The sequence below is a fragment of the Myripristis murdjan genome, chromosome 10 (genome assembly GCF_902150065.1).
Source record: "Myripristis murdjan chromosome 10, fMyrMur1.1, whole genome shotgun sequence".
Classification (NCBI taxonomy): domain Eukaryota; kingdom Metazoa; phylum Chordata; class Actinopteri; order Holocentriformes; family Holocentridae; genus Myripristis; species Myripristis murdjan.
In genome coordinates, this window is record NC_043989.1 from 24,578,100 (window position 1) to 24,603,094 (window position 24,995).

Below are 24,995 nucleotides of genomic sequence, written 5' to 3' on the forward strand. Positions count from 1 at the left end.
CCTTTGTAAAGAAACACACACAGAGAGAGGGAGAGAGAGAGAGAGAGAGAGAGAGAGATCTGGATCAGTTTCTGTATGTTGTAATGGAGAGAGTAAGAGACCGAGAGAAAGAGAGAGAGAGAGAGAGAGAAACCGCAAAACAAAGTAAATGGAGAGAAGAAAAGCGTTGCACTGCAGGGGTGAGCAAGAGAAACTTGAGCCCACAGAGGGAAAAGAAGTGATGGAGATGAGGAAGGGGGTGGAAAGAATAAAAAAAAAAAAAAGAAGAGAGGGAAGGAAAGCAGGGCCTCTTGGTCGACCACAAGCACAGAGATCGAACTGCGAGAAATTCACTGGTTTGTTGCAACAAATCAGTCGCTTGCAGATTAAAATATTTATTACTGTTATTATGATTAATAATACAGGTGTCTATCTACCATTGTGCAGTCTGACTTCTTGTCCTCTCTCTCTCTCTCTCTCTCTCTGTGTGTGTGTGTGTGTGTGTGTGTGTCTAGTTTTCAGAGGGTCCAGACTCAGGCCCTTTCAGGAAATACCAACATGCATTTTTTTTTCTTCGAAGGGAAACTGACCGACATTCCTCTTGCTTCTATAAACAGAAATGCTGTATGACTGATAGATGCATATTCACTAATATACAAACTCTCTCACACATTTGCACACATACACGCACGCACACACACCCCTGGATCCACTTTGACATGTTAGGACTGTGAAATTCATAAATATACACACTTGCGCTGGGGTATTGGATAGCTGTGTTTTGAAAAGCCGTTCCTGTTGATTTCTGCAAGGCACAATGAAAGAGGGGGCGGGTGTTTTATATTCCAAATGCCCAACATGGAGGCCAGGATCTCCCTCCATTCAGGGCATGTTTGGTTAAGCTTGCAAGATGTCGATCACGCGAGGGTCCGTCTTGCCAGGCGTCACGGGATGCGCTTGTGGCAGCACCGCCGTGCTTCAGGCCAGTCAGCGTCCCACTGGCAGCTACGAGCGTGGTTTCTGTGTGACGACAGCAGGAACAGACAATGGCGGCTTCTAAAGAGGTCAGTGGGGTTAACGTAGATGCTGCTAGAGCATCAGTTATGTCAGAACGGGATGTGCAAATTTTCCTTAAGATGTCAGCAAGAATAGACTGCGGCTTGTGGTGATTTCCTCTCCGTCGCGCTCCCGCTGCGTCAAAGGGGTTTTTTTTTTTATCTTATTCGTTGAAGTTAGCCTGTGACAGACAGATGGTTCATCCAATCACCTGCCACATATTTTCTGAAGTAGCTTCCAATGCCAACTTCTCAGATGGCTCTGTATAACAAACCATCTGGTGCCTCAGATTAATATTTGTTTTCCTTTGCAAAATACTTAGACCTGAGTTTATTGTCATGCTTATAGGAGTTGAAGCAATGCATGGCTTAGGTGCCTTCGCTTTGCAAAAGAAACACTTCAGGTGTGATGATGCATTTTTACTCTGTCCTCTGGACTTAATTACATGATTAGCCTGATGGGGGCGCTATACTTAAAGACTAGAATTTCAGACATGGAAAGGCCCTAACTCAGGGGTGTCAAACTGGTGCCATGGAGGGCCAAGAGGCTGCAGGTTTTCATTCCAACCAAAAACTCCACCAGGTGATTTCACTGATTAGTCCTGCCTCTCTGCTTGGAGGTGAGGTAATCAGTGAAATCACCTGGTGGAGTTTTTGGTTGGAATGAAAACCTGCAGCCTCTTGGCCCTCCATGGTACCAGTTTGACACCCCTGATCTAACTGCTACACCACTGGTCTGAGTGTGAAGAAACTTGGAGGGAAGCTGAATCTGAAACCGTACCAGTGGTTTTGTGTGTTTAGTCTTATATCTACAACATGTATAGATTCCATCTTGATCTTCTCCCAAAGCAAGCAGTCATATTTTAAAACCCCAATATCATTTTTCCTGTCATCCAGCCGTTGGTTTCCATTCATTCCAGTATGATATGAAAATTAACATTCAGAGAAAATTTCTTTGTGCCAATGTTCCACCACTGTAATAAAGTCGACCTGAATATTATGTGGAATTTAAAAATCTAGGGATGTTGTGAAACCTGAGTACCCTTGCATGATTTGCAAAATGGTTTGTTGCAGTGCAGAATGTGGGCATATTGTGGTGAATGGGCCAAACCTGCAAAATCACTGGTATGTTCCCATTAAAATGAGGACCGTTTAGACTCAACTGACAAAAAAAAAATAAATAAATAACTAAACCTATGACTGAAACATATGTTCTTACATTTTTCTATTCTGTTCTGACTGAAACTTATCATTTTTGAACCAACTCAGTGATCATTTTTTGGTTATTTCTGATTTTGTGAGTCTAAATGGTCCTCATTTGATCATCCAGTGATAGTATCCCAGTTCAAAATGGTTTCTCTGCAATACCATGATGGGTTATATTTTTGGTGGCCTTCAGGGTAAGACGAATAAGCATTTTAGAACCACGAGTCCTAATTGAATAGATCTTGCCATCATGATCGACGGTAAAGACTGACTCGCCTGTTGTCCAGGTCCAACCCAAAGCCTTCTCGCACTTATTTAGATTAAAAAACAAACTGAAAATTGGAGGTTATTCAACCAAACGCTCTATTTAACCCATTGCAGAACTACTCATCTAACCGCAGCTATCAGGTTGCAATTGCCAAAAAATGCTGTACAAAATAACAAAACGTTTGAGTAAATAGCCCTGAACTTCGGGCTGGAATTTGGAGGTTTGGTTTTGGGTTTGAACTGACCTGATTTGGACAAGTTTAAACATGTCTTAGGTTTGTGTTACACTTTCCCCCGTACACTCCACTGCCACACAGACCCAAGAATGGTCCTGACTGATAGTCAAAGCAACATATAAATACATACAAATTGGTTCTAAACTGTGCAATTCTCCTTTAAGTGGAAATGTAGATTAGGATGCTTTACATCCATGGCACAAGCTGTAATTTGATGGAAATAAAGAGGTCTCCTTATACAAGCCTAGATTTCCTAAAACAGTTTATGGGCACTAAAATGTTTGCAGTCTTCAAAGTCAGCATTAAGACTTGTCATTGGTGCAGGGAGACAATCTTCTTCACCAGTCAGGGGACATATTACTCTTTTTTCACATGCTAAAGACTTAAATCAGGGTCATGATGTGTGGAAGTCACGTTAGAGGACTTTCCCCTATAAAACTGCTCCGGTGTGAGTTGCTCAATCAAACTCCTGCGTCACCGCGTCTCCATTGCTTGGCAGCCATGGGTCAAATTTACCCGTCTAAGTGGTTTGTCCTAGTTTCACCAAACTGGGTGTGGTTCTCGGTGGTTCTCAAAGTGAGGATCCAGGGACCTTCTGGGGTCCTTGAGGGGCTTCCACACGGTCCCCAGGAAAATGAGGAATATTTCAGTGTCATTGTTATTATATTATCTGGAAATGATCCCAGTTAGAGAATGGATGTAGGCTTCACTCTCTCCACTTCTATCTCACCAGATAGATTTTTTAGTATAGTCAATACTAAATCAATAACAAGAAGAGTCTTCCCATATATGGAGGTTTGAGCGACACAGTTTTACCAAATGTGGCACCAGAGTCTTATTCCTCTCTGGCGGGCGGCCCATCACATGAAAACATTTTAAAACATTTGCATTCCACAGATTTGCACATTATTTAATTTCCGTCCTGGAAGAAAAATGGAGAGAATCAGGATGGGAAATCCCAGGGTCGTGGTTCCTGGTGTTAATCTCAAGAAAGTACAAGGCGATGCCGACAATACTGGTGGAAACTGTGATTAGCACCGAAGTTTACTATGTTGGAAAGACTTTGTCAGCACTGCTTCGGTCTGATGTGTGTGATTGGTAATGCTGTGCCTTAGTTGCCTCTATGGAGAGGACGCTGTGTGTGTGCACATGCAGGAATTTCTCAATCCCAACGTGCCAAAACTCATCCTATTAGAGAGAGAGAGACAGAGAGAGAGACATTATGTTGTTGAAATGGAGCTGCAGAGCTCTGGAACTGATACAGACTCTTTCATTGTTTACACAAAGACACACACACACACACACACACACACACACACACACACACACACACACATTTCTCTGGAGAGTTGGACATCTTAGATCAGTTTCAGCATGTTTGGACTGAAAAATGAATCACACAGACCTCAGACAACAATCAGACAGATGCAAACAATGACACACACACTCTCTCTCTCTCTCTCTCCCTCTCTCTCTCTCTCTCTCACACACACACACACACACACACACACACACACAGAGTGGAGAGTAGAGCCAGTCCCATCAGTCTGGGCATGTCGGGATTGAGAAATCCATTCTGCTGGTGTTATTAATGTGACTTGGATGTTACTTTGCAGGGCCCATTTTAACACTAACATCTTGGCTCTAAGATCACAGCTGTATTTGCAGGTTGGGTTTGGGGGTGGGGGGGGGGGTGTTGCTGGGTGAGGGGCCGCTGGGGGCCAAAGCATTTTTCCAAGAAACAAGCACTGAAACTTCTCCTTAAAATCTCTTCTGTGCTCACTCCACAAGGAGCTGCCATAAAAAAAAAAAAAATTACCTTTTTACTGGAATTGTCAGATGACTTAATTAATGATGAATGAATATACTCAACAGTCATAAAGAGAAAAACCTCCATAAAGCTGCTTTTAGTGGCAGACAGTAATCCAATTAAAGTTGTTGAGGATTTAAAAAAAAAAAAAAACACAGCCAGCTTACATGATGAGACAAAACAAAGCAAACAGGACAGGCAGCATCACGTCACACTGACTGGCTTAGCATGTTATGAAATGACTTAAACTACAAACATAGATAAAATCATCTTTTGAAAAATTAAAGATACATATTACCATCAGAAATAAGTGATTTCTGTCCGAGGGAGGCCTGGACAGCAGCAGTGTGCACGGAGACGAACGCAGTGTGGGGATCAGTTTAATTAGCATCGATGTTTGGTGACTCCATAATGATTTAACTCCACTGACGAACGACAACACAGCTAGTTAGCTGAAACATCTGCTTCTTTTGACACAGCCCGTGTGTGTGTGTGTGTGTGTATGTGTGTGTGTGTGTGTGTGTGTGTGTGTGTGTGGGTGTCTAAGAGGATATAATTGTAAGGAATCTCAGCCAGGATCAACCCTTATATCGCCTCACACCCTCCCCCTCGCACACACACATATGCGTGCACGATACACACACACACACACACACACTGTAGTGGCTATAGGTGGTTAATCTGCCTGTTTAATTGTGATTAGCTACGACAGGCTGTCGCACAGCCTGTAGGCCCTTACTGAGAGAGAGACAGAGAGAGAGAAGGAGAGACAGAGAGGGAGAGACAGTGGCGGACATGTCCTGTCTGAGTTTTGCATGGTCATGGTTTACATTTTGTAACTGTTGTACCTCACACTCGGAGAGCTTTTGTCACCCAGTGAAGTGCTGGAGGTGGCCATCATTTTATTTCTATTCCACGTCAGATGTTTTAGTTTCGGTGATGACGTATTATAGAGGGTTTCTCCCCTTAGAGCCCATCCATTCACCATCACAGAGGTCCAACCGCAAACTAGCTGTGCGCAAACGTCTAAACACAATAACCAACCTCAGAAAACAAAAATGTGAATAAATAAATTTAAAAAAAAGTAAATAAATAAAAAGTAAATAGTAAATAGTTACATATGTCCACTCTGTCCCAGTAGAGTGAATGGTCTAATGAGGTAGATTTGGTGAAAAGATGAACAGAATAAATGTTACAGGCTGTTCTACCTGTAGACCTTTACTGAAAATAATATATTCAGATGCAACTCCTTTTGCAATCACCCATATTTTGATTATTGGCTGCCAGGGGTGTGTCATGTCACCTGAAAATCTGCTATATCGTCTGCTATAGAAGCTACTGTAGATGTTTTCGTACCAAACAATGAATCATCTCACTGTGGGCTGACTGTATAAACAGGTGTTGGTTGGTTTTGGATATGTACATTTTGCACACTGATGTTGTTGGTAACAGCAGTCGTGAAGGAGAAGGAGAAGGAGGGAAAGCGAGAGAGAGAAGGAGAGGTAAAAGAGACTGAAGGGTAAGAAGGGCATGTGGGGGGCAGTCTGTTACTCGCACGTGCCTCCTCCCTTTCCCCTCCCTCTTCACCTTCATCCCTCCCTCCTGCCCTCCCTCTTCAGCAGAGCGGTGGCGGTGGCCAGGAGGAGAGCAGCGAGGCTTTCAGCAGCCAGCCACTCATTCAGTGAGCTGCTTTCCCTCCAGCTGACTACCAGCATATTGTACCACTCGTGAGGATTTGGACTACACCTTTTTCCTGAGACGCAGGAATCACATGTTTTTCCTGTTTTGGGACACACACAGAATCCCCCTCATTCACTTGAAAGGGACATTTCCTGTTTTTCTAATTTTATTCCAGTAATCTTATACTTCTCGTGTGTTGCCCTCATCCTGTCATAATCCCACCTTGGCAGCAGCTGAGACTGGCTGGCTCGAGTCGCACCGGTGCCAAAGTTTGGAGAAAAGAGTTATGTGTGGTATTTGACTTTATTGGACCTCGAAGGCAGGAGAATCTCTAAAGATGGTTTGACTTGGAACCGGGATCTTCTCCAGTGGCATCTTTTTTTTTTTTCTTTTTTTTTTCCTGCTGCACACAAGGAAGAAATACAGGGAGGAACAGGAGTCTGATGCAGAACCAAACCACAAAGTGTTGGATTTGAAGGGTTCATTATTCCACGCCTGGACAGCTTTCCGGGGGGAAGCATCATCCATTTAGCAGAAAAAGGATAAAGACGTCCTCTGTTTTGCAGGAGAAGTTTGATTTTCCCAGCGTGAGTGTTTTTCCCCCCACTCGCTGAAGTGTTAAAGCATGGCCGGGATGTACGGATGCTTCAAGAGCAGGAAGTAAGTTTGCTTTAATAATGATGTCACTCTAGGTTGCAAAATATGCCTGGAGGCAGTAAAGCGTTATCATCACAATAAACAGTATGTTTCCATGACACCTACGTTACTCACTTGGTTTTCCACATTGAACACTCCTCATCCTGCTAATGATAACAATATTGCTCATCTATATTATTTCATCACATATAATACTCAAGTTCTTCTGAAAGATGTTTGATGGGCTGTGGGTGTCATTTGACTCCTCGTCATGTTCAACACATGACTCGATCTGATTAGAGACCACACACTCCTTGTGATACCTTTCAATGCAGCGCTTAAGAAAGGCAAACGCTGAACATGTTGTCCGTAACCAGATTAAAGCTCCGTGCTGGAAGTGACAGATCCACAGGGGCACACTGATTCAGTTTGCGAGCTGGGGAGCTTCCCAAAGTTGACACACTCTCTCTTTCGTGGAAGCGGTCTCATCAAAGTTTTGTTTCTCTTTGTCTCATGAGACAAATGATGGATTGTCGCCGGCTCCAGCAGTCAGCTGCATGACTCAGAGCTGATTGACTGAAGGGATTGATTTTACAGTGGGAGTGAGTGACTGATTAGTCAGAACATCCCTGAACAAAAGTGACTTTGTACAACAGAATCGTGTTTGTTTATTGTAGGTGGCTGTCACTTTCCTGTGAATTCCTCCGCAGGAGTCGGGACTTTCTTGCATCTTAATCGGCGTTTGATGACTAACTTGAGGTCCAGTCCTTGTTGAATGATGCCTGCACTGATTTCAATGCAACTTTCCTATATATAGCCTCACACTCTGGCCGTGGCAGTGTAATTGTGCCACAGAGGGAGGGGATAATGAATGCTTGTGGCGGTTTCAACATGGTGAAGTATCTCTTTCTCCCAGAGCTGTATGGATGTTGTGTTGGGCGCACTGATACCCCCTTCCACTGCCTTTTGTCTCTGTGCTTTCAGTCTCATGACATGACAACAATACAAGCTTTTATGGCTTCCCTTCGCTTAGTTCATTTAGATAAACACTGTGTGTGTGTGTGTGTGTGTGTGTGTGTGTGTAAGAGAGGGAGATTGTGTGTGAATTAGCAGGAGAGAAGAGGATAGACTGAAAAGATAGAGTCAACAAGAGTCAGATTTGTATCTCAGAGTCCAACCCTGACCCGTGCAGAAAGCAAGACTTACTGGAGCCCTACACACACACACACACACTCACACACACACACACTCTTTCTGTATCTCATAAAAGCGGTGATAGATTTAGTGTAAAGAGGTCCTTGTGTTTCCTGTGTCATAATAACATGATCCCTTCCTGAAATCAATAAGCCCAGAGATCCCCATCATGTGCTTTTAATGGATTTTGTTTGAGCACTACAAGAACGGAGGAATGGTTTCTCTCTCTGTTTGCAGCGAAAGCAGCGCAAACTCTGTTAAAACCTTTATAAATCTTTATCATTGATCCACATTGCTGTCGGCATCGCAAAGCAATCGATTCTTACCATTTCACACTCTGTTGACAGCAGAGACGGGCAACATATAGAGAGTTGACCCAGCTCGGCCAACAAAAACACAACGCAGGGGTTCAGCTTCAGGCGGCCCTCGGTGAAAAAAATGCACAGGACAGATGGGAGTTTTCAAGCAGATGAAGAGTGTGTGTTGTGTGTGTTGGTTTTTTCTGCCCGGCCCTGCCTCTCCTTGCGTTCCTCTGGCCCGACGTTCATTATATAACCGCAGCGGATTGGGTTTGTACGGCAGGAGTGGTGATGCAGCTGTAAATGAATGTAGCCTGTGCAGAGTGACTGATGAGACTGTTTGGTCAGTGTCTCCCTGAGTCCATGTATGGCTCGTTGCTAAGAGCGCAGCCCCACATTAAACAGGCAGTCAGAGGGGAGAGGAGATGTTTGATTCAGACGTTGGCAGGTTTACTCTCAACCATCTGCACGGCTCAACTTTATTCTTTACTGATAGTCAGAGAACTGGAGACATAACAGGACGTCCTTTTGGTTATGACACATCCCGCTGTCAGAACCCGAAATATCTGAAAGTCCAGCTGCTGAAATCATTTGAGATTTAAATATTTCCCTCCAAAGTTCTCACAACCTGTTCAGTTCTAAGGCTTTGGCTGTGGCCAATCACTCCCTGTGTTGTTTTACCTTGTTCCTGCTGGATTATTGTGTACAGCACTAGTCCAGATTAATACAGTCAGGCATGCTGGACTAAGAGGCTAAGCTCTCTCCTTTTCTAGCTGATCTGGGAGTTGCTTGAAACAGGCGGCCTCTGGCTTTGTATCAGGTATTTGCTGGTAGTTTACCTTCATGGAATCTGAAGGAAGCGAGCTGACACTGTCTGGTGCAGAATGATGGTTAAAGGATGGACGGCTCCTTTGATATCTGAAGTGGAAATGCTGAGAAAGCACTTACTGCCAGACACAGGGGCGTAGCTACGGTCTGAGAGATGTGGGGGGGCACAGTTTTCAGTTTTGAGGGGTCCTCCCTCTGGCAAATTTTAACCCATTTAAAACGAATTCTCTGCATTTTTCCACAACCTTACATGACTCTGTACACCAACTAGCAGGCTGAAATATGATATACTAACCTACTGATGGGGAAATAAACATTTTTATACAAATGAGTAAATGCCAGCCAGCCATTAGTTCCACTGATGCAGTTGAATAGCTTCGGCTTTATCCTATTACAGGCATGTTCAGTCCAGTTCTTCAGGACCCCAGACATTTCATGCGTCTTTTCAATTCTTGGGCCAGCACATCTGATTTAATTAGTCAAGGCCTTGATGAGTAGGTGACTAATTTAAGGTGTGCTAGTCCAAGAGAACTAATGTGTGGAATATGTGGCAATCCCTGGATTGAAGGCCCCCATCTTTTCACATGAAGCTGACTGTGCAGTCATTTCAAGGATATTGCAACACAACTCAGGCAACACAGAGCCATTTCAATCCTTGCAGATCTGAAACAGGTTCGGCAAGCTCTGCTGGGAAAAAACATTTGGGTGACAAAAAATTTTCGGAAGTGGGATGACTATGGGAAATTATACATGTGACCAGACATGAATGTATTCCCGCATTCAAACCAGCTTTCATTTTGAACACTTGTTATGACATGTACTCATTATGACAGTTATTTATTTACTACGTACGGTCGCTGCCGACTCGAAAGACTGGAGAGATCAAGGTGATGAAATGTGATAGAGGTCATGAAGCATGCACACATTATACCAGCATCCTCAAATCAGTATCCTTGGATATTTTCTAATCTGTTGGCCACAGGTAGTGTGACATGTACAGTGGATATCACGCTTCCATTTTTCTGTTGTATTTGTCTCATCTGTCCAAGGATGGGATGATATTTTGAAATCACAATTTAACAAAAAAAATGGGCAGATTGTATGGTGTGAATAAAAATGAATCATGATATTAGCTATTTTACTCTGCTGTAGTAATCGTGAATGAGATGGCTCACCCTTCACAGTTTCACGAGATCTCTGTTGAAAATGAACCGTTTGCACTTTGTTATGACCACATTTATGAGGTTTTTACATTCTAGCAGGCATTGCCATTGCTAGAAAGATTCGTAGTTGAGAAATAAATGTAATTCTGCCGTTATACAGTGTTGTTCTTTATTACACTGTATCTTGGCCATATTAAATCATCAACTCCTTATTGTGTAGAGAACTGTGTCATGAGTTAAACATCTCATCTGTAGTCCATGTTACATATTCCCCTATCTCATCTCATTCTGTGGTCCTTACAACTGATAACAGCCTTGCTCCTGTGAAAACCTTCTGCTATTTCAAATTCCAGTGAAAATTCCTTTATGTGTCATGTGTAGCAGCTAAAAATACGCAGGAAATTAGGATGGGGAAGCACATGATACTTACAAGTGCAACACTGACATTAAGGTCCAGCAGTTGGTGTACTATGGACAGACTCAAAAGAAACAAAGAATTTGAAGCTGCACTGTTGAGTTTGTATTACTTTATGTGGCTTACTGTCTCCAAAATAAATTTTTCCACCTAAGGAAACCCCGCTGTCTGTCTTATCAAAATGGCTTAAACATTCTCACATGTCAGGCCCAAGGAAGTCAAAGTAACAATGGAATTCTTTGGAGTTCAGCACCGAAATGCAATGAATAACTTTCCTCTTAGTCATCCGTCTCCTGCTGACCAGGCAGGGGTTGGATGGTTGAATGGGTCAAGAGGAAATACTGCGGTTCTGGAGGCTGTGGCCGTGCTCCTGCTGAGGTATGTGGGGTTTGCCGAGGGAGAGAGAGGGAGAGACAGAGAGCGAGAGAGACAGGAGGGATGGGGAGATAATGAAACAGAGGGGGTAAAAAAGAATGTAGCAGGAGGAGGAGGAAACGGGGAAAAGGTGGTGGAGTGCAGCTGTGTTGTTATCAGGGTACATTCCTAATATATTTCTTGTTATATCCTTATATGGCCCTCTGGAGCCCCTTGGAGATGGAGATGGGTAGCAAAAGTCGCGTAAAAGCTTTTTAACGTCTGCACAGAGAGCGGAGAGAGATTTGTCATCAGAGAAATCCTCCTTCACTTCCTCTTTTTTTACATGCGTTTGGCCATTATGCTGTTTTATTAGATTCACAAGAGGCATGAGGTGGAAGTCGAGAGCCAGACTTTGTTCGACAGAGCTTTCAAAAGATGCAACAGCACCTTTGATCTACAACCTTGAGCAGTGGAAGTCTCTACATCCCGATTTGCATGAGACTGATAATGTAATAACAGCAGCGACTGTTGTTGGGTTTTAACCCAGGCTAAATTTGCCATGTGGAATTTGTTAAGTAGCAATTCCAGCACAAGTTACTATCTTGTGGTAAACACGGATCCCCCTTGATTACACTAATGCTGTGCAGCTCAAATGATCTGTTATTTCAACCATGCAGTTTCTTTTTCATCCTCACAGATGATTTCTTAAAATTTAATTATTGCATGTGATGTGTTACGTGAAACCCAACACACAAAACCTCTCTCATGTGAATAAGTCTTTCTTTCTCTCTATCAGTCCTAATTGCATTTCTACACTGGGTTTAAATAAAATTCCTCATAATTCTCTCCCTATCACATCAGGGTGGGATGGCTGCTTGTTTTATCTTGCAGAAGAAGTTTATCTTATTTATCACAAGTCTATGTTGGATAAAAGTTGTATATGAGGCAATAGAACAGGCCATTAACTTTTGATTATGGGTCCTTAGTGGCATGTAAAATGGCACCAGTGGGGGAAAAAAAGAAAAAAAAGAAAAAGAAAACATGATCTCGCTGGTCCATTACTTAAGATTTGAAAGGTGCAATGCGAGTGCACTTGTGCCAAAGCTTTTGACCTAAAATAGAAAGTCCTCCTCTAGCAGGCCTGTCTCCCTCTCACCACACTGGGCTGAGGGTTCCTGTCAGGATGATGTGGCCTACAGCCGCAGTGGCAGATCACTCCAGGTCGTTCACACAGTCAGCCGAGGTGAGCCAAGTTATCAGCTTTGGTTGAGCCTGTGGGTTCAAATCCGTATCGCCGCCATTGTCCTGTCATCCCCATTTTCCCCGACCCATGTTTTTCTGCCATTCTCCACGGCGGAAGAAACATTTCACAGCAAAACCAGACCAGGGGTTTTGTGTTTGTGCCTGAGATTCTGGAGTTTGACTTTAATTGTAGTCTTATTTTCCAACAAATTTATTTACTTTCACATTTTTTCCCTCAGGCTACAAATGGATGTTGGTTTATCCAGAGGATTTTTCCGTCAAAATTCACTCCATATTGTGTTTAATGCACTTTGTCCTGTTATGTTTCCTTTTATTTTATGTGCAGTTTCTTTCCAGAAACTCAAAATAAATGTTTTTTTTTTCCTTTCTTTTTTTAATTACTGCTTTCTACACTAAGGCGCGGTTTCCCAGACAGGGATTAAGTCTAGTCGCAGACTGCGCTGCCCTTTTACACTGGAATAGCTAAATTTCACTTGCTGGGTCATGGATTGAAATAGTTCTCGCTGTTTATCTTAATAATCAGTGTTAGTCCTGAAGTAAATGAAGGTCTAAATCAAACTTCCAAGGCAACAGGTTTAACTTCAGATCGCTGCTGTTTCTCCTCCAGTTCCACACAGTTTGTGGCTTTTCGAGATCCACTCCAGGCTTTATGAGCTTCCCTGGGTTTTCAAATGAACCCTTTGAGCAAATTTGCTTGATTTTGTTTCAACAACATGGGAAAAAGGTGATGAGCAATCAACAAAAAACCTGGAAAATAGAAGAAATTTGTCAAGTAAAAAAAATAAAACAACCAGATAATGCAAAAAAATGGGGAAAGAGGCAGGTTAAGAGACATTTGAGAGCCAGTCGAGTTGACACAAGAATTATTTCAAGGAGAGGAGCTCCTGGCCTGATGCATACTCTGTGCACAGTGCAGAACATGAAGAGGACAGAGGGGATAACATCAAACCGAGGCCCTGAGCCAGATCTGAGCCCACATTGTTATGAGAGCACTGTAAACATCTGAGTGCACCGAGCGCACCGCAGCACCACAGAAATCTCTGTTTTCAACAAATCACGAGAGTGTGCCAGATAACGTGTATATATAGATCTCCTCAAATTGCACACGCCGCACATTATGTTGTGTACACACAGTTGTAAGTTGACATGCGTGCTCTGTGTCTGTATACACACCAAGTCAGACTATACGGCTAAATCTGTACTTAGTGGTTCGTCCCGGTCGGCCGTGTGTATCATTTCAGCTGCCGGAGGACTATTTCTTTCTCTGCCTATTCATCATGATTTCTCTCTCCCTCTCTCTCTCTCCTTCTCTTTTCTTTCACTCTCCTCTGCCAGCGTAAATTGAAGGCTTGCAGCTTGTCATTGACCCGCCAACAATATGTTGCCCCAGCCAATTCCTCCACACTTCCTCCGCTCAGTCTCTCATATCCCTTCATTATGCAGGGACTCAAGTTCGGGGATTTGTTTTTGTCAAGGTATAGATTCCTTTGCTCCTTGTTTTGAAACTTTTTGCCAAGTAGGTCATGGGGTTTTCTCGGTATAGGGTTCCCGCTTGGGTTCCACGTAGCAGTGCGCTGTCATTATCCTGGGTACCAAAATGAGAGACTAAATAGTCAAATAGACCATCCTGTGCTACAAAATAGACACGGAGCCGGCATGGTGCACCATTAGTCTGGTGTCTGCGCTGTTCTTCCAGTCTGACTGATGAGGTAAATTATAAATTGTTTAAAAAACTACATGAATAGTCTTTGAATGAGTACCTGGGGTGATGGGAATTTCTCCCCAAACCTTCCTTCATTCTGCACTAACAGTGTTCACGTGGCTCGGTTTAGGCCTGTTTTTACAGTGCTGAGCCACACAGCTAGGGGTTTGTTCTGTGAAGCCGATGCTGCAGGCAGGCCTCGCAGTGCCACGCCGGTGGAAAATCCCGACTTACTGTAGTATAATCAGGTTATCTAAGCGGGACAGCATTACAAGATCTCTCGCAGATTCCTCAAACTAGTCAGAATTACTGTCCCTACAGCCGTGAAAATGTCAGGCTTGATTGTGGCGCTTATCGTGGTTCAAATCACAGTTGGGGTATTTATCAAAATAATCACAGTGTCTGTGTTTGTTCTATAATGCTAAAAAGCAATTTTATGGAAATTGAGAAGCAAAATAAAGAACCTTTTCTCCCTCAATACAATACGAAAGAAAAATCACCAATTAAACCTCAAAATGCCAAGACAACTCTGTTAATGGCTGTAGTTGACGGTGCATTTCTACTTTGCTAAGCTCTCAGCTGTGTCCCTCTTTACTCCCAAGTCCCTAATTGCTGTTGTAATGTAATCACACCATATTAGGCCAGTTTACCGCTGGTGGTACAGAAGGATTAGGACTGCAGCAGAGTGGATTGGCTTTGCATTTTGAAAGCCCTGCGTGGTGCCTACTGTCGAAGCCCCTGCCTCTCTAGATTCAATAAGGTTAATTTTGAGTGAACAAGAAGTGGCTCGCAGCAGTCTGCACAGCGCGCTCCACACTCCACAGACAGTCACCCTCGCAGAATCCCAAATGGAATTATTTTTCATGTAAAAATGTCTGTTTGAGTTAAGAATGTGTGGCATTTTGGGAAGTTCAGAAAAGAGTTGTTCCAAACATCTAGCTCAGCAGTATCCGAGCCATAGGCTATCAATGAATCCGGGTAATACCAGCTCCATTGAGGGATTAAGGCTCAACTAGATTGGATTTGCTTTCTGTCAGGAGAGGAGCCTCGTTGACAAAGTCAGGTTACAGTCATCTGTGACCAGCAGAGCTCAGCGTCGGTTTCTGCCTCATTTCCACAGCCCGTCACTCATTTTCTCTCCCTTTCTGCACTCACATGTTTTCCTGTCTCATTTCCACTTGTGTTTACTCTCCCTGTCCTGACCATCATTAGATGGTCCAGATCAGGACCATTCAGCAACCGGCCGCGTATACGGCCTTTTTGATTTTCTTCTGTGCCTGCCTAAGAAATCAGGCTGGCATCAGTGATAGGCTATGATAAATAAAGCAACACAGACTACAGGCCTACAGGCTAATAGTGTTGGTGTTTTACTGTAGTCATCCTGCTCTCTGCCTTTGTGGATGTGGACCTGTCAGAAAAACACAATTGGCTCTATTTTCATGGGTGCGCAAAAACCATTGCAATCAGCACTAGGACCAGCTGTCATTTTGGGGAACTGGAAAACATTTTTCGTGCTTTGATGAAGTGGGAGGTTTATTTAGATGAGGAAGCGCAAGGTGAGATTTGCTGTTATGGTTAAAGAAAAAAAAAATAAGTCATTGTGATCAGACCCCTGCGGACAAAGTCAAATCTGTCGTCCCTGCAGCCTTCCAGGGCTTTTACGCCAGATATTATAACGCCACATTTGATGACAACAACTCAGCAGCAATGTAAATCCATCATGTGTTGTAAAGGGCAAAAAGTGTGCAGTGGAGCAAACATTTGGCTGAAACTGTGTTTTAGATGTTTGGACAAGTCAGGTGGCCCGTTACAATACAGAGCTCAGGGAGTCAGTGTGTTCTTTGTGGCATGCTGTGTTTTGCACATGATATATACTGTGCAGCGAGGATGATAACATGACTCCTCAGAGGAGACATTACAAGGCGTAAGGCAGAGCAAAGCTAAACTGAATGTAGTGATTGTATAACAGGCTTAGTGCTGGTCCTTGCGATTGTGGAGTTAAAATAGCCGCCCGTGTCTCCTTGGTCTGTTAGATGTAACCTTTTGCACTTGTGTATGAAGCTTTGTAGCCTTATCTGCAGGTCTTATTGGTATGGGCCGGCTGCTGTCTGGAATTGATTATAGATAGATAGATAGATAGATAGATAGATACTTTATTCATCCCGAAGGAAATTCACAGTTTTCAGCAGTATCCACAGAGTACAACATTAAATAAATAAAAAATAAAGAATAAAAGATGACACTCGAGATCTAAAGATCTAAGTACCCAATGTGCAAAAAAAATGATACTGCACATGGCCATGTTATTTCATGTAATTATAGTTCTATTTATGTTACACTGTGAGAGTTACCTGTAGCTATTCATTGCCAAATTATTCTGTGTGGGCCAACAACCCCAAGTGAATTCCAAATTTGGCACACTTGTTGCTAAAGCCCTGGTCTAGATACTTACTGTGTTCACCATATAGACTGGAACATGGTGTGCAGTGCAATCATGATGGATTTATATTGTCTGGATTTGGACTGCGTTCTGTCTACATCAGCTGAACAAGACTTACCTGACAGCAGATGGCATGCCACTGTGTGTGTGTGTGTGTGTGTGTGTGTGTGTGTGTGTGTATGTGTGTGTGTGTGTGTGTGTATGCGCGCGCGAGTATGTATGTATGTAATCAGCGAAGTCTTGTTTTAGCATATAATTATGGTAATCTACAAGTGTCTGCATATTTGCGTGTGTGTGTCAGTGTGCATGTGTGTGTGTCTACTTATGTGGGTGTTAATGAGGTTGTTTTCTCTGTCTAATAAAGACAGACCCCTTACTGAGAATGTCCCAGCCCTAATCCTTTATTACATAATGGGGCTGACTGCGCACGCACACACACTCGTGCGCACGCGCACACACACACACACACACATACACACACCTAATGGCATCCAAATGAGGTTGATTGTGTGCCTGTGAGTGTCATGGCTGAATACGACATCGTGCTTAAATTAAACAGTTGAAAGTGTTCCAGATCAATGGTGTTAAAGTGAACGCATAAATACAACACATGAGCCGGACCAGTGGTCTGACACACACACAGCCAGGCGAAATCAAGGACCCTGGGTGGGTGTTGTGGTTTCGCAGTTTACGGAATAACCAGTTCAGATCTACAAAGTAATACAACATGCTCTTGCAGCCCGTGTGAAATGTTGTCACTTTGAAACATAGTGTCAGCATACAGTGAGGAAACACCCACAAACTTATAAAAGGTTTTCACACCCACTTTTAATGCAGCTCTGCAGCGGCCTGTCCAAGCATCAGAACGAGCAAAAACTATTAAAATAGCACTACACTGCTTAATTGAATCCATATAGGATATTTGGTGAATATGAAATGTTTTATTGGCTTTACCGCTTAGTAGTGTTGGAAAATTTCCATGGGAATTTTTGGAAATTCATAGGAATTAATGGGAATAAACGTGAATTTTGGGGGAATTTTCGGGAATTTATATTCACTGCATTCACCCAGTCATATACATGTATACATAATAAACATTTTGGTTTGTTATAAGCAGATATGCATGCAAACATGTTACATTATAATGAATTTCCAGGGAATTTTCGGGAATTTTCCCTAGCTGAGTCAAACTGTGTTAATTCAGGCATAGGACTGTGTGCAGTACTATTGTTAAGGTGTGCATATGAAGTGGTTCAAACTACCCATTAAAATGCATAGAAATGGAGGAAATTGAATCGTGATGCTGATGTGATGATCGTCTGTCTCAGTGTAAGTGCTGTAGCCTAGTAGAGTATAGGCTACTGATTGATGATGATCAAATGTGCTCGGAATTATTTGCATAAGTCGAATTTGCATTGAATCATGCAACATATTTGTTTCCACCAAAATGCAAAGTTAACTGTTTATATTTAAGTTTTATATTCAAGTTTTATTTCACACACTTGGCTATGGGGATGATGATGTTACAGTATGCTGGCATTGTGGCCTTTGGGTTAGAGGTGAGTCCTGAGCTCAGGAGATTAGGGTTTCCATTTCCAAAATGGTGATATTGATGTTGACATTCATTTTATTGATTATTGTTTATTTTTGCCCCATTCACCTTAAGTTAACAACAACAAAAATGAAAATTTCCAAAATTACCAAGCTTAAATTTCCATGGAAACTTTTTAAAAACCTCATTCAAATTGATGACAAGAAAATAAATGAAAATTCCCAAAATTCCCGAGCCGAATTTTCCCGGGAATTTTCGGAAAAATTGAAAAAAAAAAAAAAAGTGACAGCAAAAATCTTCTGAAAATTTCCAATATTCCAGAGCGAAAATTCCCATGGGAAATCTTCGGAAACTTTCCGGGAAATTTACCGGAAACTTTCCACCCCTTTGCAACACTACTGCTTAGACAGCCATGTGGTTTTGACCTTGGCTACAGTCTCACCATGGTTTCCTATCACTGTTCCTGCTTACTGTTTAAAATGACCAAAATGAAGATTAAGCTAACATGACCGAGAACTGAAACATGAATCTTGTTCGGACTCTAAATATATGAACCAAAATTATAACCATATAAAGCCCATCTCTTGTCTGCATGGAGTGTTTATCCTTTCTCAAGGCTTATTGAATGTGTGTGCGTGTGCATATGCATGTAACAGCAATTTCTCTGAGAGCCTATCTTTGGCTGAACACACAAACACTGTTTCTCTAGACTAAAAGGCCCGTGTCCTCAAGTCTCTTCACCCTTTGTCGTAGTTTGTCTGCCTCTTCCTCCTAATATTCGTCTGTTTATCTAACTGACTCTTCTTTCCTTTCATGCTGCTCTTTCCCACAACCCCTCTCTCTGACCCCCTCCCGCCTTCCCTCTCCCTCTCCCTCTCCTCTCGTCCCGCTCACATCTGCTTTCTCACCATCGCCCTTCTCGCACTCCTGTCCTCAATATTTATGTAGCGCTCCCCCTGCTCTTCTGCGATTCTTTTTCCCCGTCTTCCTACTTGTTTCTCGCTCTTCCTCTCTGTCTTTGTTTCCCGCTCCCTCTCCATCCATCCATCCTGTAAACAGCTGACGCACAGGATGTCATGGTGGGCAGCCAGCTTTAGCGGAGGGTGCAGGTCAGTCACTTTGACCCCGAATCCCCAAACCTCAAACATGACACTCATCCATTATAGCAAAAATATAAGTTTTGGCGTCTAATATTTCTTTTTTCACCTTATCTTAGTTGTACCTCATACTTAGATGTATAGGCTGTATATGTTGATGTGTATGTTGATGTAGAGGCTAGCTTTCCCTTCTCTCCCTGCTGTTTGTTTGTTTATGGCATTACATCATTTCCTGCTACATAATTGTCTTTGTGCGTCTCTGTGTGCTTCTGTTTGTGTCTCTGTATCTGTGTGGCATTATTAAGGCTGCTAAAGCATTGCACCTGTCTATCTGAGTGACCTGACTGCGTGCAGTGTGTGTGTGTGTGTGTGTGTGTGTGTGTGTGTGTGTGTGTGAACTCTTGGCTGTAATGTCTTTCAGCAACATCAGACAGAGGAAATGGATCTGCTGAGTGCTATCAGCTCATACACAGAAAAACAGTGTGTGTGTGTGTGTGTGTGTGTGTGCAGTTCAATAAAGCCGTATAAAAATGCATAATATTAATGATAAAACATATTGGAAATGCTGTGTGTCTGACACCTGAAGTGATTCAAAATGATACAAATCACACTTTGAGTTTGTTCAGTTGTTGCATGTGGTGGTGGTGGTGATGATGATGATGATGATGATGATGATGACGAAGAGGAAGGCGATGGTGATAATGGTGCTGATGCTAACGACTGATAATACTTATAGCTGCAGTGACTCCAACTAATAAATTATTGGCCAACTATGTTGATAATCGCTAAATCGTTTTGAGAGATTGTTTTATTTTTAAGAGGATTTTTTGGGGGGAGAGGGCTTATGGACTGATTTTTTTATATATAATTTTTCACCATTTTCTGACTTTTTATGGACCAAACAAGTAATGGATTAATTGCTTATGATCATATGATGATAGTTATTGCAAAAGAAGAAAGTATAAAGTGTTGTGATGACGAAAGGCCGTCAGTATGCCGGCAGAGCCTCTGGAACATTCCCTCTGTTTCCAGAATCCAGTGTCACTGTAAACACTGTCGACAAGAGGCTCTCCATCCTCTCACTGACTTAATGGAAACTGCCTGTCCACAACAAACAGGAAACATGTTAAGTGCCGGTGTCCTGCAGAAACCTCACATCTCCAGAAAGGAGCTGAGGATCATTTTCCACTTGAGACTCATATTTTTGACGTTTTAAAACACATTTTAGTGGTCCAGCCTGGTCCCGGGGTCATCAGACGGCTTTATTGATGGTGATATTAATGCGAGGTTTTGGTTATTTTTCCAATGCTGGTATTATCAAAAGCTTCTCTGCACTAAGTCCATATCTGTCCTCTGGATTACAGTGAGAAAAAAGACCAAACAACGCCTAATACAGAACAAAAATGTTTAGACCATACATATACAGACAGTTTGACAAGGAATTAAGATTTGTTGTTCCTTACAGTCCTCTAAATCAAATTAAGATTTCTTAATCAATTGGATTCCACTCTGCGTACTGTATCATCTGCACACAGAGATGGATTTCAGAAGTAAATTTCTCGTTCATTTTTCCCATCAGGAGATTGATTCTGCAGCATTTTAATGGTGTTACCATGAGCAATGAGACTGTGAAATGGTATGAAATCAATTTTGTTTTTAAAAAAAATCATGTTTTCTTCCCGAATTCCCTGGTAAAATACTAAACCCTTAATATTATGATGTCATGTTCAATACGAGGGAAATGTAATTAATAACATTTGCAATGCTGTGTGCTGTATTGTCCTCTTGCCTTTTTACAAGCTCGTGATTTAACTGGGATCTGGCTGCCCCGGCTCTAAGCTTAAGGCTTTATATTGTAATCTTCTGAAACGTCTTTGAGAAAGTAAACGGAAAATTGACTTGTGGGCCCCAGGCCACTGAGAGAGAAGAGACACATTTCAGCTGTACAGCTACTTTCACCATCCTCTTCACGTATTCCCATTTCCACTGTACATGACATTGCACATCCTTATTGCCTCATTGCCCATCACATCTGTTCAGGAGACTGTGTCTGTGGCTGTAAATGTTCCCATGATGCTTTAATGAAATTTGGCCCAGCAAAACATTCCCCAGCACAGTTCCCTTTTGACTTATCTCTCTCGCTCTCTCTCTTCCTCTTCCTGTCTGCACCTCCTTCTCATGGCCGTGGAAATGAAGGCATCAGTTTGAGCAAAAAATTGATCATGACGTTGCCACAGTTGCTCTAAATAACCATTTACCCCAAACTATATGAGCAGTACCTCAGCTGCCTGCCAAACTGTGCAGGAAAGCCCCTCGTGTATGTACTCTGCATGCACAGATAATTAGATTTCAGAGCAGCATGGGGTGATATTAAACATACTGAAGCAGTGCTGTTTCTGTGTGGGAGAGACTGCTTCAGCATGCTGGGACTGAACTCTCACATGGCCTCCAGCTTCCTGTCTGCTTCTTGGCTGCTGCACAAAGCTCACTAACAGAGCTAGACATGCGAGCTGTTGTGTTTAGCATTTATCTTAAAGAAAGCTGCAAAGGCTTGTGAAATCTAGTGAGTAATGAAAACGACAGTATCAGCGCTGCAATCATTTAAAGACCCCGTGAAGGGGACTCACGCGTTCTTGATATGATGTGTGGATGAGACATGGTGCAGGGACGGATCACTGACCAACGGGACCAACAGGATATCAGTTTGGGAGAGGAACACCATTTTATTTGAAAGGACAGGTTTAAAGATTTGTGAAGATTTTATTGGTTGAAATGTTCATTTACACCCACTAGTGCAGCATGATGTCGCTGTTTAAAACACTGTTTACAGGAAGTAGAAGTCATGTGAGGTCATTCCATCGGGAGTTTAAATGGTGAAAACGAGGACCATTTAGACTCAACTGATAAAAAAAAAAAAAAACATAGCATCGGCATGTGAGAACCATGTAGACTCAACCATTAAACTGCTTTTTCCACATTTTTGTTAGCTGAGTCTACATGGTCCTCAGTTGAATTGACCCTTGATTGCAGCTTCAAAGACACAGATAACAGCATGTAACAGCTGTCTAATTTAATTTAATTTAATTCTATTTATGTATTTATTGTTTGGCTGATTGGTTTATTGTCAGGTAGGTATACATTATGAGATGGTAAATTAGCTGATTAGAAATGAAAGTGTCAGTTTTTATTTCATTGTGACTGTGGCTCTAATAAAGTGAAGACTTGAGCTGCTGACTCCATCAGGAGCGGGACAGAAAAACAGGAGCAGCTCTACATGACATGGGGGTAATGTCATTTAGCAAAGCAAATTTGAATAAAAAGAACCGTACTGAGATGAATGTCACTCAACACAACCGCTAGGTACTGTAAACCATTAAATTGAACACAAAAGGGGAATTGATGTTGTTGTCTCATGAAGCTTCACTCAGAAATTAATGGATTCCTGCAGAGACACTAGAACGCTGCGGCACAATGAGAGCAATAACAAGCTATCAGTGGATAATGTAATTTTATGCGTGGCCTCAGAGAAAAGAATGAGAGGTCTGCGGTGGGAGTTGCTGGATGAAGATATTATTATCCTGACAGACAGAGAGAGAGAAAATATGAGGGGATAGGATTATAGTTGTGAGGCTGCTGCATGGTGCGCTGAGCCTGGGACCCGAGCATTTTTGGAGGCAGTTCATCCGTAATCACACTCAAACACATGCCCATACCATAGAAAATAACAAGGCAAAGAGCAAATCGGGTGAAAGCAGTTCATATCACTTTCCTGGTCGACATAGAGATGTTCTTGGTGAAAGGTGATCGTCTCCGCTGAGGAAGTGCCATGCTAGACCAGTTTTACAGAGCTGGATGCCAGAGCGGAGCAGAGCGCTGGAAACATATTTGAGATGCCTCGGTAGAGACTGTTTGGATTTGAATATAACATAACCTTTGGGTTAGGAACAGAAGTTCAGAGAGCAAGCTGAAGGTATGTCTGAGGGATTTAAAAGGTACAAATCATGGATTTGGTTGCTGTGCTGGGCTCAGGGCGGGGGATGTTGCATTGTTTCTGTAAACTATGAGCCTATTGAGACCATCACTCTGATTAAGATCTTTAAATTAATCTGAACTTGTTAGATTGGAGGATATGGTAGCTGTGTAGCTGCATGGAGGCATGAATTTGCAAATTGTTGCTTCTGAACTAACACTTCCCCTCTCTGAAATGTCAGGTTTTTAGGAACTAAGCAAACCAGCCTTGTTTTTACCTTGATGGCAATGCATTTTATGTATTTTTAGAGCTTTTACAGTGAACACAACTATCAGACTTCTGATTTTAATTTCAGTTTTGACATCCAGGCTTTATAAGGCATGTTAAGAAGCATGTTGGATTCCCAAATTGGACTTAAATCACACTGTAATCCACTGAGGCTGATCACTTCACAGGCTGGTTAGGTTGGCCTGATGTGGATCCCTTAGAGACCAGGGTTTCCCAACATTAGATCTCCATGTTCAGAAATTAAAGAGAGCGATTTTATCAGAGTAACAAAAACAGGCTGACACAATGAGTGCTTAAATACGGAAACAAGAGAACAATGGTGTTTGGTGGCAGCTCATCGACCATAGACACACTGTGTGATTAGATTTCATTTCTGGATTTCATTATGTTCAACCAGTGATAAAAAGCAAAAGCATTGAGGGAAAGGAACAAACCAGGGTTCACTTGATTGGAAAAGTGTTTCCTGAGTCATTTTTTAAAGCTGCGATGAGGATATTTTTGTCTTTGGCTCCACATCTGTCCTTGTTTTGGAAATGTAGTCATGCTGAAGCTCTTAGTGAATACTTTACACTGACAAAACAGATAATTGTGAGTATTGCCCATTTATTAAAATACAAAACTGAACAAAACAAGTAAATTCTATATTATTATAAAGAAACTGTGAGCGTCCTGCATCATCTTGACCGTATTTGTTGCCTCTACCAGGGGATTCATCAGTGTGCTGTTGTGTTGTGCAGCATGAACCAACTCTGTCCATCATTGACCATTATAGTATCTGCTCTTCTTCATGTAAAGGAGAACCGCGATGCTCATGGTTGCTTCTGTCTCTCTCCCACAGCAGTGACAGCGCTGCCATGGCATCAGGGCCTCCGGAGGCTGTGGCCAATCAGGAGCCTGCTGAAGTCGCTGAGGAATGCTCAGGTGATGACTTAATGAATATTTGTCACGGCCATAGAGTGTGAAGTGTGTACTTTATTCATCCTATATTTATTCAACTTTATTCATCTGCAAAGGTGCGGCTTGTTTGGGGGAATGAATAGACCAATGCTTGAACTTCAAAATCAGTTGGCATCTCCAATCATATAAATCGATCCACTTATACTAAAGCATTAAATCAGCAATGCAATGCAAAAACATTTAAGTCACATTTTACGTCCCACAGACATCTAACAAGCATAAATCCGTACAGATATAAAACACAGCATGCTTTGCCCTACTTTGTGCTCGTCCTGAAACTAATATGATCTGTTTATTATCATCACCAAATCCAGTATGATGCGTGTGTTGCTGCCAAGGCTGCTGCAGCCCTTTCCAAACACATAAACATCTATAAACAGAACATTGTGCAGTCAGTCTCTTCATTCCCGTAGGCAATAGTTATATGAATGTGTGACTAAGGACCACAGTAAGACTGAAATGTTGATTTAGACTTTCTGGGTAGCTTTTTATATACACAAAGCTGAAATTGCTTCCAACTCTTTCCCAAAAACTCCAAAATTTCAAAGCGGGACTTGACAGTTTCCCATATGCAGTGAGGGGAAACTCTGAAAAATATGAA

The 24,995-nt window shown here is 42.3% G+C and overlaps 1 protein-coding gene across 1 annotated transcript in view; it reads left to right on the forward strand.

Annotated features, from left to right (window-relative positions):
• LOC115366459 (cancer-related regulator of actin dynamics) overlaps window positions 1–24,995 on the forward strand; it is a 56,347-nt gene that overhangs the window by 5,494 nt on the left and 25,858 nt on the right. The window contains exon 2 of the mRNA XM_030061918.1: window positions 24,276–24,358. Coding sequence (XP_029917778.1) covers window positions 24,276–24,358 — 83 coding nt within the window. The remainder of the gene's footprint in view (window positions 1–24,275; window positions 24,359–24,995) is intronic.